The sequence below is a fragment of the Anopheles stephensi genome, chromosome 2, assembly GCF_013141755.1.
Source record: "Anopheles stephensi strain Indian chromosome 2, UCI_ANSTEP_V1.0, whole genome shotgun sequence".
NCBI classification, from domain to species: domain Eukaryota; kingdom Metazoa; phylum Arthropoda; class Insecta; order Diptera; family Culicidae; genus Anopheles; species Anopheles stephensi.
This window is the reverse complement of record NC_050202.1, coordinates 61,044,714-61,063,645: the sequence shown is the minus strand read 5'-3', so window position 1 is coordinate 61,063,645 and position 18,932 is coordinate 61,044,714. Positions and strand designations below refer to the sequence as shown.

The 18,932-nt window shown below is 46.8% G+C and overlaps 2 protein-coding genes across 14 annotated transcripts in view; one reads left to right on the top strand and one right to left on the bottom strand.

Annotated features, from left to right (window-relative positions):
* Positions 1-18,932, bottom strand: part of LOC118506539 (T-box transcription factor TBX1) — a 23,598-nt gene extending 4,666 nt beyond the window's left edge. The window contains exons 1-6 of one of the 13 annotated variants that reach the window (XM_036043814.1): positions 17,784-18,932; positions 17,320-17,713; positions 8,493-9,297; positions 6,931-7,087; positions 6,691-6,846; positions 5,076-5,143 (exon numbers count right to left, since the gene is read on the bottom strand). In XM_036043814.1, coding sequence (XP_035899707.1) covers positions 5,076-5,143; positions 6,691-6,846; positions 6,931-7,087; positions 8,493-9,297; positions 17,320-17,560 — 1,427 coding nt within the window. In that variant the 5' untranslated portion in view covers positions 17,561-17,713; positions 17,784-18,932. The remainder of the gene's footprint in view (positions 1-5,075; positions 5,144-6,690; positions 6,847-6,930; positions 7,088-8,492; positions 9,298-17,319; positions 17,714-17,783) is intronic. The other 12 variants (XM_036043815.1, XM_036043816.1, XM_036043817.1 and 9 more) reach the window with 12 other exon arrangements.
* LOC118506541 (hexamerin-1.1-like) lies at positions 972-3,246 on the top strand. The gene has a single exon (XM_036043832.1). It carries the CDS (start codon positions 1,002-1,004, stop codon positions 3,120-3,122), a length of 2,121 nt encoding a protein of 706 aa, XP_035899725.1. The 5' UTR covers positions 972-1,001; the 3' UTR covers positions 3,123-3,246.

Genomic DNA, 18,932 nt, shown 5'->3' with positions numbered 1-18,932 from the left:
AGATGAGTCTCTCATTTGGGGAAGGAATGGGGGTTTGAAAATTATCTTATGGTGGTGTAGTCCGCAATCGATCGCAATCCGTAAACAAACGATTCGCTTTATGATTTATTGTTTGTTTAAAAAATGGTTCACTTCTTCAGCTTTCCCCCGTAGCGCTGCCCCAGGCGCGATGTCCATGCTAGGGACATCATTCAGAGAAGGGAATGATGGTGGAAAACGGCCGATCGGGAACCATCTTCTTTCTATCACGCTAGGCAAGATCTACTTTCTATTACTCAAATAAAGAATTCTCTACGCAAAGAAATGACGTTAAAGGATCGGTTAGCCGTTGGTGACTGAGGCAGAAGAACTCCAGAAGAAGAGAGACCAATTCGGGGAAGAAGGTAAAAGTTTTGAATGAACCAAGAGCTCGTTTGCAGGGAACCAGTTGGACCAAATCATGACTTAGAGATTGTTTAAAGCGTGTCTTTCGCTACCGGCATCGTTTATTTCTAACCTGTCATGGCGGACATTAGAGCTAACCTCCAGGAAGGATTGTGCTAATGGAGCTGTTAATATGTTTAGGATCTGTCAACTGGAATCCACAACAACCACGAGGAAAGCACTTTGCCACCGAGATGATAGCTTTTATTTGTGGATTTTCGTGAAAATACGATCAGGCGGGGATATTTATGAGGTGCTACCGACTGTCGGCTCTCGGCAGAATTTAAGAAGTGCATCCGAAATGCTGTGCATTCCTGATAATCAGGGCTCGGTGTGATTAACCTAGGAGTTTGGTGGTTTGTAAATAAAGCATCCCAAACGATTGGCGATTGGCAACGGTCATTAGCTAGAGTCATGCATGCATGTGACTTATCAAGTCCGGTTCGGTTTGACCTTAGCAGCAGCTGATCGGGAGCTTCCAGACGTTCAGGTAGGTGCGATAAACGGGCGATCCTGCCTCAGTTCTGCTATAAAAGTGACCCCACACCATCCGACTGACCATCAGTCTACGTCCGAAGATGAGAACGTTTGTGGTGTTGCTGGCAACGGTGGCACTCGCTGCCGGTGCTTACGTGCCCAGCACGAGCCAGGTGAAGTACGCCGAGAAAGATTTCCTCCACAAGCAGGAAGACCTGCTGCTGCTGTTCCGTCATCTGTACGAGAAGGACTGGAATCCGCAGCTGGTAGCGTACGCGAAAAACTTCCACTTCAAGGAAAGCGCGGAACTGTTCGAGCACGCACCGACCGTACAGTGGGCCAAGAAGCTTTGGTCGTTGTACGAGCATGGATTGCTGCCGAAGGGTGAAGTGTTCTCCGTGTACGACGAGGTGCACCGCGAGCAAGCGATCGCTCTGTTCCGCGTGCTGTACCACGCGAAGGATTGGGAAACGTTCTACAAGGTGGCGGCCTGGGCCCGGTACTACTTCAACGAGGGTATGTTCGTGTACGCGCTTACCGTGGCCGTAACGCACCGTGCCGATATGGCCGGCTTTTTCCTGCCAGCACCGTACGAGATCAGCCCGTACCATTTCATCAACACCGAGGTGATCCAGAAGGCTCAGCAGTACAAGATGCAGGGCTACTACGGTATGAAGAAGGTGGACGGTGTGTACACGGTGACGATCCCGAGCAACTACACCGGCTGGTACATGCACACCAACGCGGAACAGAAGATCTCCTACTTCACGGAGGACATTGGACTGAACAGCTACTACTACTATCTGCACACGGACTATCCGTTCTGGCTGGGTGGGGAGGAGTTCGGCCTGACCAAGGATCGTCGCGGTGAGCTGTATCTGTACGAACATCAGCAGATTCTGGCCCGTTACTATCTGGAGCGTCTGTCGAACGATCTTGGCCATGTGCCGGAATTCTCGTGGTGGACCCCGATCGCCACCGGTTACTATCCGGATCTGCAGTACTACAATGGACATAGCTTCCCGGCCCGTGACAACTACTACCACGTGGATCAGGAGTCGAACTATCGCGAGATCCGCCAGGTGGTGGACTACGAGAAGCGCCTGCGGGATGTGATCGATCAGGGTTTCTTCGTGCTGCCGGACGGTAAGAAGGTGAACCTGAGCACCCCGGAATCGGTGGACGTGCTGGGCAACCTGATCCAAGCCAACCCCGATAGCTACGAGCACCGATTCTACAAGTATGTGGCGATGTACGCTCGCATCATCATGGGTGCGGCCATCGAACCGGTCGAGCCGTACCAGGTGATACCGAGCGCACTCGAGCACTACGAGTCGGCCATGCGTGATCCGGTGTTTTACCAGATCTACAAGCGCATCGTCGCGTACTATCACCAGTTCAAGGAGCATCTGCCCGAGTACACGTACGACGAGCTGTACTTCCCGGGCGTGAAGGTCGACGGTGTGGTGGTGGACCGGCTGCAGACGTTCTTCGACCGCTTCGATGTGGACATTACCAATGCGATCGACATCGAGCCGGAACCGTACGTGCCGGGCAAGTACGAAGGGTTCGGTGAGATCGAGTACAAGCCGGATCCGGTCGTGATCAAGGCACGCACCATCCGTCTCAACCACAAACCGTTCACGTACAAGATTAGCCTGACGACGGAGAAGCCGGTTAAGGCGGCGGTTCGTGTCTTCCTCGGACCGAAGTACGATGAGTACGGTGGACAGTACACGCTGAACGAGAACCGTGAAAACTTCTACGAGCTGGACTACTTCGTGCAGGAGCTGTCGGCGGGTAAGAACGTGCTGACGCGCACCTCCACCAACTTCAACGGGTACGTGCAGGATCGTACCTCGTTCTACGAGCTGTACCGTACCGTGATGGCCGGATACACTGGTGGCGAGCGGTTCCAGCTCGACATGACCGAGGCACACTGCGGCTTCCCGAACCGACTGATGTTGCCCAAGGGCAAGAAGGGTGGTATGCCGTTCCAGCTGTTCGTGATCGTGTCCCCGTACAAGGCACCGCAGGTGGCGCAGTACACCGGGTTCGATCCGGTGCTGTCGTGCGGTGTCGGATCCGGCGCACGCTACATGGACTCTTACGCGTTCGGCTATCCGCTCGACCGTCCGATCGATGAGTCGGTGTTCTACGGTGTACCGAACGCGTTCTTCCAGGACGTCGTCGTGTACCACAAGTCCGAGGGTGATCTGTAGGCAAGCCGTGTGAGCCGTTCTATCGCTTCGCATGACCTGCAAACCTCGACGCTATTTCGACCCCCAGAGCAACGATCGAAGATCAACTGTGTGTGTGTGTAAATAAAACATGCGGTAACGATAACGATGAAGACTATCTGGAAGCTGGCAGCGATCCGAAATGCCTTATACCCTCCCCCAAAATCCAAAATGACTGCTGAGAAGTGGCCTTCTTCAGGGCACTCTTCGATTTCCGTTCCCTTGGGAGAATACTGTTTTGTATATCATCTCCAATTGCGTGCTGCTCCATGTGCCACTGTTCAGAAACTTTGTTTATTCGATTGTCCAGAGAAGGAAAAAGCGAAACTGGACTAATTTCTTCCACCCTAAAGGTGCTATCAGGTCCCAGGAGGTGGTGGTGGTCACGTCAGGAATCGATCGAAAGGCTGCTTCGAAAGTTTGATGCAATGATTAGAGCTGTGTGTTTATTTATGTTTCTTATAAAATATCGATGAAAGCCGTTAGAGATGCTTGGTGGGGCTGGTTCTTGGGATGCCCCAATGGACAACATCTGGGATCGGTTTCTGGAGATCTGGGACGCGTTATCGTTGCGCCTCATTAGGGGAATGTTGGTTCTTTTTTTTTGCGTAACGTGTAAGAAATGTGTGCCCTTAAATCGATGAATCGATGATGTGTTGGGCAATAGGAAAGAAAAATGCCTTCCAAGAAGATCGTAGCACGTGACTCGCGTTTCCACTCAAGTGAGCTGAGTTGTGATAAAAGTAAAGCGTCCAAGACTTAAATTTTGGTTAGAGAGTGACATACACAAATTATTGTACCTTTTTGATGAAGTTTCCTATCGCATTCCTCAACGGAGCGCCACCACTCGGTAGCGCACCGTAAGATGGATGGGCTAAACAAGTGAATTAACGACGATCGTCGGATCATACCGGGCCGTGTTGTGCGAACGGGGCAAGTATAAACACACGATAATCGTTCGATTTAACGGTATCACATCAAATGAAATTTATTTTCCACCTTCGCACGGTGAATCCACCTTGGCTTCGATGGGGATGAATGTGGAAGGAAGAGATACGAGGCTTCAAGCAGTGCAAATAACGTGCCAACCACTGCCGAGCGTTATGAGCGTGCTGGAATGGCATGAGGAAGGTAACGTATGAGAGTAGTATCTTCATTCGATCGTTCGACTGATCGGAAGGAAGTTTGTTCTTCCGGCGTTGGGCTATTGTCCGCTTTGAGGCGGGTTTTCCGTTTGTAAACACGCTAAGAGTCACCCAAAAAACCGATATGCTTGGGTGAAGGTTAGCGAGAGATTAATGCATCCGACACGACACACGACCTTCAAACTTTTAAACGAACGATCGTCTCCAACGTGGTGGTTTGGCGCTTAAATGCATAACTTAAGGCGCACCGGAAAGGTCTGTCTCATGGTTAGCGTCGCCGTGATTGTTCCGGAAAAATCGAAACAAGAAAGATGACGTGGGGTGGAATTGTGATCGCGGTAGCATAAATAAAGGCAATCAAAATGTGTTCCACAAAAATTCATTGTTCGAACCGTAATGTCCCCCGGGGATATTGTCTAGAAGAGACCATTTTTTGCTCCTTGCTTTGTTGGTCTATATTTATTGCGAAGGTGTGAACGTGATGATGATGGTCTCTTCGTTGGCACTTTTATGCCAGTAACCGTTAACCGCCCTCGGTTGCGCAATTTAGGCTGTTGATTTAGCTTTATTTACACTCCAAACAATAACACCGTCCCGAAACGTCAAACCGGGCTGTCAAATGGTGGTGCGAGTATCATGGCCTGCTATAAATTGTGCTATAAATATCATTAGTAGCTTAGTAGCTCATCATTTGAACTTTGAAATACGATCGAAGAGGATCGGATCTTTTTTTGAACGACACCAATTAAAATAAATACAAAAAAATGGGAAATATTAACGCTCTACTTACTCCTCATTCGTTTCGTTGTCCCGGAAGCCCTTGGCGAAGGGGTTGCTGACGATCTTAAGCTGCGTTACCTGCGGAAAACGGAAGCGGAATGCAACGATTAATCCCGGGCCCAGCAGATGAAGGTGAAATAGTTTAAATTTTTTAATGACTCAAGCCTCATTTATTTCATCCATTGGAATTGTTTTGGAACCAATTATGACACGCGCACACACACATACACTGCTCCCGGACGGGTTCGATCGTGTATCAGGGATCGCGTGTGAGGGAAGAAAAGAAATTTATAGCCTCTCTTCGGCTTGAATGTTCTACTTCTCCTCCGTCTCGGATGATGTTGTGGCATTTTATAATTCCCTGTTTTTTTTTGTTCTCTGTTTCGGTTCGGTAGCAATTCCATATATCTTTCCTACTTTGTAATATCTGTCAAAATATTTAAACCCATTCATTATTTTTAATCGTTCGAGGGTTGGGGATGTTCGCCTCGCAGTAAACCTCGCTAGCCGAGACTGTCGCATCTTGGATCGGGAGCCTGTGCTTGTGTGGAAAAGATGTTGCTTTCCTTCGCATTGTCTCTCAATGCGCAAATGCATCGACGACACTAAATTTGGTAGCATCGGGGCGTTGAATATCGTTTCTTCGCGGCAGATTTTTTTCCCCCTTTAGCTTCTCTTATGATTTAGGTGTGGTTTAGAATTTACGATCATGATGGCTAGCAGCGTTTACATGCAAACATTAGGGCCACTTATTACGTGCGTGTGCCATTTTCACATCCCACTCTCGTTGGTGGGTTAAAAGATGGACATGGCAAAAGATATTCCGAAACAAAATTTGACACCGATGGTCGTGATTTAGGTGTGCTCCCGGTGACTATCTTTCCGGATTCGAAACATTCGGCCGATCAAGGTCTTGTTTCGGGTGCAGAACAAGATCATTAGAAGTCTGGAGCTGCTTATGAATGGGAGCCGTCTGCTGCCTGCTGCCAAGTTTTATAACGATCCTCACAAGCACATGTCACCGAACAAGAACTCAATCGAGGTCATCCAAATGTAGCGTGTGGGAAGTGGAAACGATCGTAATGTTTCTGATGAAGCAATAAAGTTGAAGTAACCCTCTGCAGTTGCCTGCCAGGGAATCTCTCCCCAGGGGCTCCCCAGACCGATTGACGACACACCACACCACCTCGATTGACCTCGAGTTGGCTTCGCTCGCTCAGCCACCCAGTCTGCATCAGCACACAACACTGTTGCATCAATAATTACTCGATCATCCACCGACCTGTGGTGCACCTTATCCTCCACAAGTAGGGTTCGACCAACCAACCCAAAAAAACAAGCCAAGGAAAATGAAGAGCCGAGCATCATGCTTGCGGACGGTGAAGATAAACATTAAACAGACCGTTCGCCTAATCGTTTGTTTGCTCGAACGGTAATGGGAAAAGGATGTGGTGATGCTGGCGAAGCATGCAACATACACCCCGAAAAAAAAAACGAATGCTTCCTACGGCTGGCGTAAACATTGCGCCCGAAGGGACCGTTTACGGCACGACCAAGCATCGTCCGAGTTTGACGGTGGCCTCACCATCTCGCGTGTGACAGGTAGCCCAGGCGACAAGACTTACCCGCTGGTTTTGGTAGGCGGTGACGGCCGTGAATGACGTTTCCGGGAAGACGAACGTGCGATGGGTTAGCGTGTCCTTTTCGTCCTTGACGCCGTTCCGCGTGAAGTAGCAAACGTGTAGCCGGGGCTGGTAGCGATGCATCGAGTTGAGAATGATCTGCAACGTAACCGGGGAGGGTTGGGGGTGATCATTAGCAACGCCAAATTAGACGAACAAGTGACGTGCTTGCCGGTGCCTTACGTGTCCATTGTCGTCGAGCTGGTTGTTGGTGAGCTTCAGCTTGTCGAAGGAAATGGTTTGCTTCATCCAGGTGGCACCGGTCGCCGGGGAGTCCGGATGGACGCTGATGCGCGGCGGTGAGATGGGATCCGCCTTTCCGGCCACGACCCAGCTTGAGCTGCACGGGGTAGAAATTTTGGGGTTGAGTGATGGTTAAGGAATCGTTTGTAAATCACTTACAAATGATGTGAGTTAATAATAAGATTCATTACCACTGGAAGTAAGTACGTTATATAAGCTAACTATGAGTCAATTATCAATATAAGGGTTTAAATTTAAACTTAACTTTAAGATTGGTTTGCTTAAATTGCTTGTTAAATACTTATCGGTGTAGTTGATATTAGTCAGTCCGAGCTGGTGATTTTCGTGCTAAACATTACTAAGCGTTGGACAATATTTACCCAGCACAACGTCAAACAAAATTTATCTACGATGATATTTAGTAAATGAGTGATTCTGGCGAATGATACATGATATGACTAAGAAATATTCCGTTTAGGGAATGATGTGTTAAATATAATTTCGAATGACTTACAGCTGAGACAATGACTCAAGCAACAAATATCGAGTCACTTTGCCAGCGTAAACCCTAAATTAGGCATTGTACATTTTAAAATGGCACAGAGGACATTGAATCGGTCAAAGTTATTGCCTTATATGGCCGGATCGTTTTATAATAATTTTTGGCTGTAAAATTTGCCCTTTTCTGTGGTCGTTGATAAAACTCAATGTGCTCAAATACCATAGTTGATTGCCTAATCTTTTTCTTATTCATCTCTACAACTTCGGGAGGTCCTGGGCTGCCTTTACTGACTTCCTTTGACTTTAGTTTCCCCAAAAGCTGGCTGGTCTGTTCTTCGTACGGAGAGGTGTTCCTGCTACCGCCTATTCCATTGAATGTTTTAAATACGGGCTGAATAGTTATTTAACCGTCCAACTAAACATTTTCAGTCGATATTACAGTCTCATCCTGAAGAAGGTGTCATGCTTATTAAGGGCCGGTCTAGATAGAATTTCATGCAATTCTAGGTCCATAGCGATCGGCGTCGCTAGCACTAAGTCGTCCAAGCGCTCTTTATTATTGTTGCTTTAAATACAGGTTCAATAGCTATTTCAATTCCCAATAAGACATTTTAAGCTAAGATTACAGTCTTATTTTGAACAAGATGGGCTGTATGCATAGAAACTTAATAGAGCCAAATTGTTGTTCAATATCATAGCTTGACGCCTTCCTATGCTGTCACAAAGCAATATACGTTTAAGGTTAATGTTTTCGTAGTGCCTTTTCGTGGTTTTCCGAAATAAAGTCTAACATAATTGGCTCGGGGACTGTTAGTTAGGCGACGGTATGCCCGCCAGGTTAGTCCATAATCCATGCAGTAGCTGCGCATACGCAAACAAGAAGAACCCCGTCGTCATCATGCTTCATGCTGCTAGTTCGCACATAAAGAACTGCATTCACGAGCGAGGAACCGCCCCCCCCCCTCCCCTTCTCATTCCTAACCCCATCGAAGGGCGCTTACGTGTGGAACGCGTATCGATAGCGCTTATCGTCGAGCGGCACAAAGTCCATAATCATGAGGTACTCCGCGGCCAGCTCCAGCCCGACCACCTTCACCTGGAAGGTGGGAAACATGCGCCGGCCGGCTTTGGTGACAATCATCTCCGTGCCCTGCTCGTGAAACTTGTCCCACAAGTGTTTGCCCTCCAGCACGACCACCACCGACGCCAGGGACGAGTGATAAGGCTTATCCACGTCGGGGGACTTTTTGCCCGCGAAAGTAGCCGTTGGGGGCGCTCCCAGCTGCTTGACGGATTGTTGGTGTTGCTGCTGCTGTCTGCTGCCATTTTGTATGATGGATTCCCTTCTACTACCTCCACCATCACCACCACCACCCGTATCGTCGTCACTACCATCACCAACGTCTTCCTCGTCCTCATCCGATCTGCTCGAATCACCTTGATCTTCATCCAGGCCGACGCGTGTGTCCTCGCTCGTCTCTCGGGGCGAAGAGCCTTGGGAGCTGGTGCCACCGCGCTGTCCTGCGCGAGACTTTTGGCGCGAATCTGTGCTTCGAGGATGGCTTTTGCCATGGGTGCGTGACTCGTGCAGATTTTTGTTGCTACTAAGGCTGTTGTTGTTGTTGTTGATATGGTTAAGTTGATGATGTCCGAGGTGATTACCGTTGTTCGAAGCTGTCTGCTGAAGACTGTGGACGGTTGTTTGCTGCAGCGGAGAGCCTTGCGATTCGCTGTCACAGTTGATGCTTAGCTGCTCGACCTGCTCCAACGGATTGTACTGACCTTTGTTGGCGTTCTGGAGACAGGCTGTTCCAGTGGGTTAGATGAAAAGAGAAATATTGCAAAAAAAGTGGAGTTAGACACGCGAAGGTGTATGAGTAAGTGGTGCAAGATACCGATCAGAGTATGTGGACATCCCGGAATTTGAAGCTCGAAAGGTTGGATCCTTATCACAAATTTTTGGGGGGGATGGGCGTTCGCTTGCTAAATAGGCAGCCTGATAAAAAAAGATGAAGATTGCGCCCCGTACGATTATCGGAAGCCGAAGAAAAAATAAACTGTTTACCCATCGTTTCGGTAATGGGGTCTGGGCGGTTAAACTGCGGCTAAAAATAGCGATACCGCGGTACTTAACGAGTTTTACGCTGTGCGTTGCCTCCAGCTTGGATTCCCGGATTTAAATCATCTTTTTCAGCTCGTTTCTAGTGGTGCAGAAATAAAAATGCTCGCTTCGCTAAACTATTTAGTCGAGAACGCGTGCTCCCTGAACCAACCACTGCCTCCCGGAACTCCGAGCATAGGGGGGCAAACCCCAAAAACCCGTCAAAAAACGCTTCTGGCTCTCTGGGAAGGAATAAACTTTTTAAATAAAGTAACTCTACGCCGCGTACTCGCCGTATGTCGTAGCGTCACTTCCCTTTGCAGAGCGGTGGACCATTTGGTGGAAAAAAGTGCGCTTCAACATTAAGCAATCATCGAACATTTTTCACAGATCATAAAATTTTGACTCTCCAAGGCACCAAGGAAAGTTGGCGGCTTCCGCGATGCGTCAACAAAACTTGGGTTTGGGGGAAGCAAAATGGGGGGGCTAGGAAGAAGCATAAACCGACACTGAAATGCCGCCGCCGCCGCCTCCGACCATAACTTTTGGCGGCAGGCCTGAAAGCAAGGCAGGGCACTGCTGATGTGTTGCTGCTACTGATGAAGACTTTGGCGGTCGTGGGATTGCAGACTTCGGACGGTACGGAATTGGTTCTTGGAATGTCGCTGCTGGGTTTTATGATGCTTGCAGTTAGCAGATCCTGAGGATCATGAAGATGATGAGTGGGCAGTCCTTGGTTAGGGTAAGTAGCTTCTTGCGAGACACAGATGTGGTGGTAAACGGTTTGGTACAATGTTTGTCGCTCTCGGTGATGCGAATGTCTCGTCGTAATATTGTATAATATTTTAGGAATAGCTGATAAGCACTGATGTACTTGATACATCAATAAGAGTCTTGGATATACGCTTTAAATAAGCTTAAAACAGTTTACTCGCGATGGAGCTACATGTTAGTGCTCTCTTATTGCTGGTGTAACGCATCACTATCCCTCTGCGCCCATTAAACGTACACGATAATGCGTTGCATGACGACACACTGATCCTGTGATCGAATCTCGTCATCGATTAGGATTTTCTCAAATAATAATCAATGGAGATCATCATAGTCCTCCCAGAACAAAGTAAGGGAAAATAGACTAATATATCATTAATTACAAAACAAAAAGGTTCTCTAGGGTGAAAACTATTATCATCTGTGAGTGTCTCTCTCTCTCTCCGCCACAAACGTATCATATTTCATTCGAATAGAAAAAAACACATGTTACTTCTTCATGGTTTGAGGAAAATATTTATCCCATTCGTACTTGCCCTCCTGAAAAAAAACATTTTGGGTTCGGTCGGTATGTGAACAATTTCATCGTATTAGTTCTCGACGCCCCAGTGCTAGAGGGGCCAACATTAATCAAACCAACGAGACTCGACAACGAAGAGAGGAATTAGCAGCACCACCATTTTCCACGAATCATGAACAACATATTCCATTTGAAGTCAGTGAGTTGCAGTTTTCTTTTGTGCTTTTTCTCAAGCAGTTTTCCAAAGCAAACGTTCAGGTTGGCTTCTGTCAAATCAAAGCGGAACTGGATCGTTATCGGCACCGAACCGTACTTCGCGCCCATAAATCTCCAACGCCAACGACGACAACGCCGACAAGTAGTAGGCTTTGCAGTTTTTCACGCAAAAAGTTTCGCTTCTCAATCAAGCAGGCAAGAGATTGTTCGCATCTTAGTTGGCGCTGGCAAAAAAACACACACAGCTGAGATCGTACGTGTGCGTCGTGCCGATCGAAGAAGTGTGAATGAAATGTCAGCCCGTGCATGTCTCCCGTGAATGACAAGCGGCGGCCTGCCGAATTCTCGCTACTTTGCCAGAAGGGTAGCCCGGGAACCTTGGCATGCTCGGCTTATTTTTCCCGCCGCATTCCGGGTGCACTGCGCTTTTCCCAAATTGACAATTAGTTCTGCACGATTTATGACCAAATGTCATTCGCTCGAGCGGTTGCAATCATTTAGGATTAACAAGAAATAAATCTTGTCGGATGTGCGCGAGCGGAGAAAACGTTTGTACGGTGCCGCTGCAAAATTTTTGTGCATCCGAGCGCAAGGTCGATCGTTTTCCGCAGTGATGCAGTGATTAGCAAGGTTCGTGAAAACAGGGTTATGCGAGTAATTGTTTCTAATTGGTTGAAATTGGGTTGCAATTTGGAGTTGGTCCTACAATGTTACGGAGGAAATCTGCTTGCTCGTTAAAAGTCTTGTTAGGTAATATGACAGACGTGTCCTAATAAGCGCCAAATGCCTCAATTCCTTAATCGTATAAGCTGAAAAAGGTGAGCTAGTGCCAACAACGGCTCACGATCGCCTTTACTTCGCAAGTAAACTTCTTGATGATTTATGTACTGTTGCGCACTGTTTGACAGATCAGCATGGGACAGATCAGGGCACTTTATACCATCGCCGGAACCACCCACCAGCGTCCGTTGGACGTTGTTGATTCTGCGGCAATAGGTTTCATCGCTCGAAGCAAATAAACCGCTCCAACTCGGGAATAAATACATGAGGACAAAAGGGGCCAAGAAGGTTTGCCGGTGGCCTGCTGTGCTTGTTGCTTATTTTCACTGCCCAGGCTATAACAATATTGATGCACGTGAGGTTCCAGACGACACGGGGACGACAGGGATACGGCGGATGAAGCTGTGGCGCAGGGCTGACCCATTACAATGTGTTTCGGAACCAAACGTTCCAGAGTCGCGTGCCTTGCGCGATCGTAAGATGTCAGCGTACGGATGATGGCGTAATTTGGACGCAGAGAGCAGAGGCCGAGACCGTGGCGTGCAAATGGTTCTGCCATGGAGTCAACCTGTCAGCACCTCTCAACTGTGCCGGACGGCGGTGCAACAAATGAGCGTAACGATTGTGATGCTCGTCAGCGGGTGTGATTTGCAAACCAGCTTCGTCATCATGCTCCCGGGTAAGGTAGATGACCTCCTCGCGGGGGTGGGAGTTTGGCTTTGGCATCCTGGTCGATGTGGGGAGGTCCCTTTGAATATTGTCTATTTTTGGAGCAGCTTTGATGAGGATTCTTATGAATTATTATACATTAATAGTGTGCTGTATTCGTTCATAAGTTTTTTAAAGTATTTTAGTATCATTAACCAGGGTATAAGATTAGGTTTGAGGAGAATTTAAAGGATTAACTATCAAGGATTTAAAAATAAACGAGTGTAATAAGATCGTAAGGATTATTTAAAGGAAGTGATTTGTAGGCCTAGAAGATGCAACCCTACATCACACCCCTATAATGAATTCAAACAGGATTTGAATATACGGTAAGAACTCTGCGAAAACACAGGGAAATCACAATCGGGTAGGGAATCTCTAACTTCTTCTTGAGCAATTAGCCTTAGCAAAAGTCTCGGCCTCCCATTTCTGGTTTTCTGTGACTTGACCTGCACTCCAAGAATTCAAATGGCAATGTCCTTCTGTGTTAACAGAAGTGTATGGACTAAACATCAATGCAATCCTTGGCGAACTAAATAATTTTCTATACTGAATCAGACCTCGAAAATGGACAAGAAATCGTTTGTTGAGAGCAGAAAATCATATTTTCGTGTAATGGTACAAAAAACTTTATAATTTAATCGAAAGAAAGTTGTTGCGAAGAAATGTAGTAATTTTTAAACGTTTTTTTTATACTTTGAAAATTTTGAATTTCAACAAAAACTTTGAAAATCATTTAACCCTTGCGGTAACTCAATATTTCATTGATGCAGGACTGATTATCTAGCTATGGGTAAAATAAAGTCAAGGGATGCCAGTAATTACCAGTCAAGACTTCCCAATCCAAACTGATTTGCCGTTTTATTATCGAAAACAAAATAATTTATAAATAAAAGTAAAATCGTGTCGAAAATTTACTTTATGCTCTATAAAAAATGTTCAGGCCCAGAAGACCGTCTTATACTATCCTATCCTATGCTCATATAAAACAAATGGCCCCTTATTTATGTCTTCCAGTAGATCCGATTATGACAATAAGTCAGCTTAGAAGTTATTTTAGCACACATGATGACACATGACATGATGATCAATAATTTTTGATGGGCAGTCCGGTGACCGTGGCGATAACCGCTACAGTCTTCACACGGCTGGACTGGGGTTTAAATCCAATCCAGACCGCGACTCCATACACAGGACATGACTAATTATTCAGCTACGGGTAAAATCAACTCAAAGAAAGCCAGAAATGGTAGGCCGAGACCTCTCGAGGTTGTAGTGACAGGAAAGAAGAACACGATCAATAATTTATCTTGATGTTATTAAAGTTTCTGGCTATTTTATTTCACTTATCCTACCCTAATGAATCTTCGTAATACTTTCCATGCAATTTGTAGTGCATGTAATAATTTAGCAGCTGTGAGCATGTAAGAAAACGTCACAATAGAAGAAGACCAATTGTATGCGTTTTCCCAAATAATATTTACTGATCCTATTGTACCTATGAAATGCGAAAATAGGTTACTCTAACTGGGCTTTATTACGTAGCAAGATTCTACCATTCTTAACCCCCCACCCCCCCACACCGTCCAGAAACCAGTACGAATGTCAAATCGCCCAACACCGAACCGAAGTCAAATTTATCGCTCCGATTTGTTGTGCATCGGTAAAATACTATCCGGACCGTTTTCAATTTTCATTCTCCATGCACGGCTCAACGGCTGGAGCAAGAGAACAGTGGCGAGCAAAATTTCCTTCTTTTCCGTCCCAAACGCCGCTTGCCCCCCTTCCCCCGGTCCATCAATCTTGCAGGCACTTGTTGAGGTAAGTTTTCTTCGCTCGGCTCGGCTCGGCTCGGATCGGGTCGCCTCATAATTTACAGTGTCATGTCCAAAGCAAATATTTATGTTGTAATTAGTCGAGTGTTATCCCACCCGTTTTTCGTGTCCACCGGCAAAACCCCGGGTAACCTGCCGCAGGGGCGTTTTGTTTTGCTACGCTCTCGGGCCGCTGGCGCAGGGAGAGAGAGAGAAGAAAAGTATTATTCTACTGTTCCAGTGAATCAGTTGAACGTATTTTTCCTTCCGCATCGGAATCTAACCGTGGCAGTAGCATAAGTGAAGTAACGGGCAAGAGTGTAGCTTACCTTCGTTAGTTCAAAGGAGAAGAAACGTCGTGCGATCTTTAGGATTATTAGGAAAATTGGTTTAAAAATGTTGTACAATTTTAACTGCACAAAGGGGATTTAATTGTAGCAAAACCAATCTCCCTAAATTCATCCTTTAATCCAAGCAACCGCTTAACCTCCTGATAGGTGGATTAGTACCAGCTAAGCGTGTTTATTATGCTCGTGATCGTCGTTTCATGTTGCCCATGTTGTTGGCTGCCCGAATCAGCACCGGACAGGTGAAAAGCAACAAATTTCTCGATAGGGCCAAGAAATCTGCAACCCCTTCCGAGAGTCTGTCCGATCAACCAACAAGTAATCATGCCTGTCTGCCTTCGCCTTGCCACCGGTGATCGCGTAGCGTGTTAGGCAACTGGACAGCCATTTTTCTACCGCTTTCAACAATGTCCTGCCAGAGGGATGGAGCGATCCACTTTTCCCGCTGGATCGAGACCGATCAGATCGAGTGCGGGAGAGCGCTTCTTTGGAATCACGATCAAAATAAAAACGCACGCTGCTTTGGCCAGCTCCACGTGACGTGCGGTTTGTAAACATCTCCATCCCCGAGTGAGACCCAACCGATCGTCGAGGAGTCAACCCGTGTTGCGATACACACACACACGCACATTCCGCGGGTTGTCCACATTCCAAGCAGATAGTACAGTTGACATCATAATTAATTTATACGCTAAATCATCGTCCCGTACAAAAAACGATGCACGATTTCGGGTGGCGTGATAAATCGGCTCGCCTCGTGTTCACTTTCTGTGTTTTTTGTCTGTATGTGTGTGTATTCTTCGGGAGGGAACGAGTTACGCCACTGCTACGGGATCCTAATTAAGCGGCTTATTATGGGTTTTGGCGGCTACCGAGGCGGAGGCTGCCAGCGGTGGCGTAGCACCGTAACCGAAATGACTCAATTAATTAGATGATGCACCGGCACCGAACTCAGTATGCCGCTCGTTGCGACAGGAAAGGAAAAACATCCTTCGGGTGTCGTTTGTGGCGTGCTTGTCCTTTCGGGAAAGTGATGGGATCGTCGTTGTTAGCCGTCCATCATGCGGGGCTCCCGCTTGTTTTTTTTTTGCTACGTTGGAAAACGTTTAATTAAATGTGAACGATTAGAGTGATGCGAAGTTGGTTGACCTAGGTTGGATGCCGACTAAAAGGATGTTGGCCGTCGGAAATGCATTAATTTACGTTGAATGTCTTTTAAAACAAGGATCCAAGGTGCGGTTCTTGGTGATCGAGCTAAAGTCTCTTAAATCCGTAGGCTCGATACATGATCTCTTAGCCTAATTCCATAATTTAGAATCCTTCGAGACATTGAACTGTCTTGTGAGATTTAAATTGCCCTTTTTCAATTCCTTTTTTCCTCTCCAAATTGTCATTCTGTTCTACCAATTTTGTCTCATATAAATGCTTACAAGTGCCTGTGCCTGTAGTTGCTGAAATCTCAAACAGTAGCGGTTCTGATGGTAGACGGAGCAGGCGGCCTCCTAGGTCGGTCAGGGGGCCTCGTCGGCAATAGTACTGCACAAACAGCGGTAATGCTTCATAAAATGGCCTCGTATAAGGGGTCTCGTATAAGGGATCTCGTATAAGGGGCCACTGAAGGGCATCACAGAGAGTTGCTCGTGAGATAGCTCCCCTCCGCCAATTAATCCTCAAGAAATCCTCAATTAGGAGACTCGTGAAATATACATACTAGAATATGGAATTTTCCGTGTTTTCTGTTTCAAGGTAACAAGAAATATAATCTCCACCAAGTAATTTAAAAAAAAAATCCCAGAAAACAAGTTTGATTATAATTTTCTGAAATCTTGAGGATGTGAAATCTACTAAAGTAATTCATTTAATTAATCACAGTTAGTGTTTTGCATCTCTGTGAGTGATTTATCCTCACAAAATGAGTCGCCACAAAGACTGCGAATCCCATATGCGGATCATAGTACAAGCAAACTAAGCATCTCTCGAAGCACCCTGTACATATCGATAGAGGCGAATCTTCCCATAAGCAGGTCCTGTTTGGTTCTGTTAGCCTCGAGCATTAAGAGGGTTACAAGATTCATACTCAAGCCCTCGGTTAAGGAGCACCATGAGCACTCCGCTTTAAGGATTCGATGTGTTAGACGCCTTCTACCTTCTATTGTGCTGAGAGTCTTCAAGGAGCTTGATCTGCCATTCAGTAAAGAAGATACAAGGTGCTACAAAGGTTACATCCTTTATTAGGGATCGAATTGACAGACTCAAAGCCACATGAATATGCTGATTGATCTCAATTCCTAATCACTTCAAGGTATAGTGAAGCAGCGAGCACCCGAGATATTCGCCAACGATAACGGATCGCAGGAAGTTTAAGTCTACCATTTGTTGCTTCACTGGATTAATCAAACTTACACAGAATATAAAATATATTTGAATATACGATGGCCGTTGTAGAAGTTTGTTGCTTTATAGCTGTTTGTTTGAAGCTTATAAACGTTCATAATTTTGTATAGTTTAAAATCAACGTAAACTCGAAAAGATCCACCACCCACTTACACTCTAAACTACTTAAATGCTTACCTTCCATTGCCTTCATAGGATTTGTGCCATTTTTGTAGGACACTGGGCTCCAATAGTCAACCGCCGCCGGACTGTAGTGATGCAGAAAGTCCGTGCCGTTCAAATCCACTGCCGACGGTACGTTGCCAACGAGGCTAGAGAAGGATTCGTGCAGCATGGTCGCGCCTGCCGATCCGCCCGACATGCCAAGCGTACCGTCCCCGTGCCGATGACCGTTGGAAAAATCAAGATGATGCATCATAACGAGAACCACAAGGACGATTACCTTCTGAGCACTACGAGGTGTGCAAAACACTTTCGAACTGATTCGAACTCGTTGTTTGAAAAGGGCTTTTAAAATATTTTCTTTCCTACACACAAAAAAGGGGTGATAATTTCCACTTAATTATCCATCCTGTTAAATTAAGCAGAATATGTTTTAATCGAAACTGCAAACAAAAAACCAGCGACAGCGCCCGACGCACATTTCTTTCGCAGACAATTTTCACACCTTCACCAATTTTCACTAATCGGCACCGCGGGGTCTTCACGGGGTCCACGGCAATTCGCACTTCTTCAGCTCACACTTCCTCTGTCATCGAGCGCAGCAACGACAGACAAAGGTCGCGGCAGGCTTCACGAATTTTCACACATGATGCCACGATTGGGGGAAAATCAAAGCCGCCCGTGCGCCAAACGATTCAGAAGCGCACGGATTCTAAGCGTTTTCAACCGGCACGATCACCAACCTGCGCGGGACACAATAACGATTCCTGGCTCGTGAAAAGCGTCGGCGTTGCTTGTACTACTACCGGGATAAATTATTGCCCCGTTTCCCGCGATGCAGCTACCAACCGGCCACTGACTTTTCCTCGTGCAAACCACTAGACCCACACGCACACGCACACTTCACTTCGATTTTTTTATGCCGCACCTCATCTCAACGTTCCCCGCGTTCGTCGATCGTTAGGCAGAACAATAATAATTAAACTTTCAACTAGGCAGGAAAATGTTCCTGCCGTGTTGATTACGGATGGAAATGGACCGCCGCACCGCGGGGATACTTTTTGACCAGTGCGCCCGATGATAATCGCACAATAAAATTATAACAACCGTCCACACTACTGGGGCCCTGGACTACTGCCAACAGCTTCCCGAACGGCGGGACAGACAGAGAGAGAGAGAGAGATCGCGCGCCCGCGCACATACACGATCGTTCACACTTTGAGCGCGTTTTTCCTCGCGATCGTACCGTGGCGTACTGGGATTACTTGCCGCTTCGAACCGGGCTCGAGTGCCGGGGTACGATATTCTGAATTTTCCACCAACCGTTGCCAATCGTCAGCGTTGGTGTGTGTGCAGCAGTGGAAGAGAGATGGCTGTAGGTGTTTGCCCAAGACCGATCGTACCCTCTCGTGTGTAGGGATGCTGCGTGTTGTGAAAATCTTGGTTAGAAAGAACGAGAACAGCGTAGGGAACGGGAGTACGATCGTCGATGGATGGCAGAGCGGGAAAGCGATACGCTCGCGCGGAAGAATTTCGTGAGCAAGTGAAAGTGAAAACTTTGCAAAGAAACAAAAAAAAATTGGGTGAGTTTTAGATTTAATGCTGGGTGGGTTTGTCGAGGTTACACA

Excerpts from the sequence above, each read along its gene's own strand:
- LOC118506541 (XM_036043832.1), top strand. The coding sequence starts at position 1,002 with ATGAGAACGTTTGTGGTGTTGCTGGCAACGGTGGCACTCGCTGCCGGT.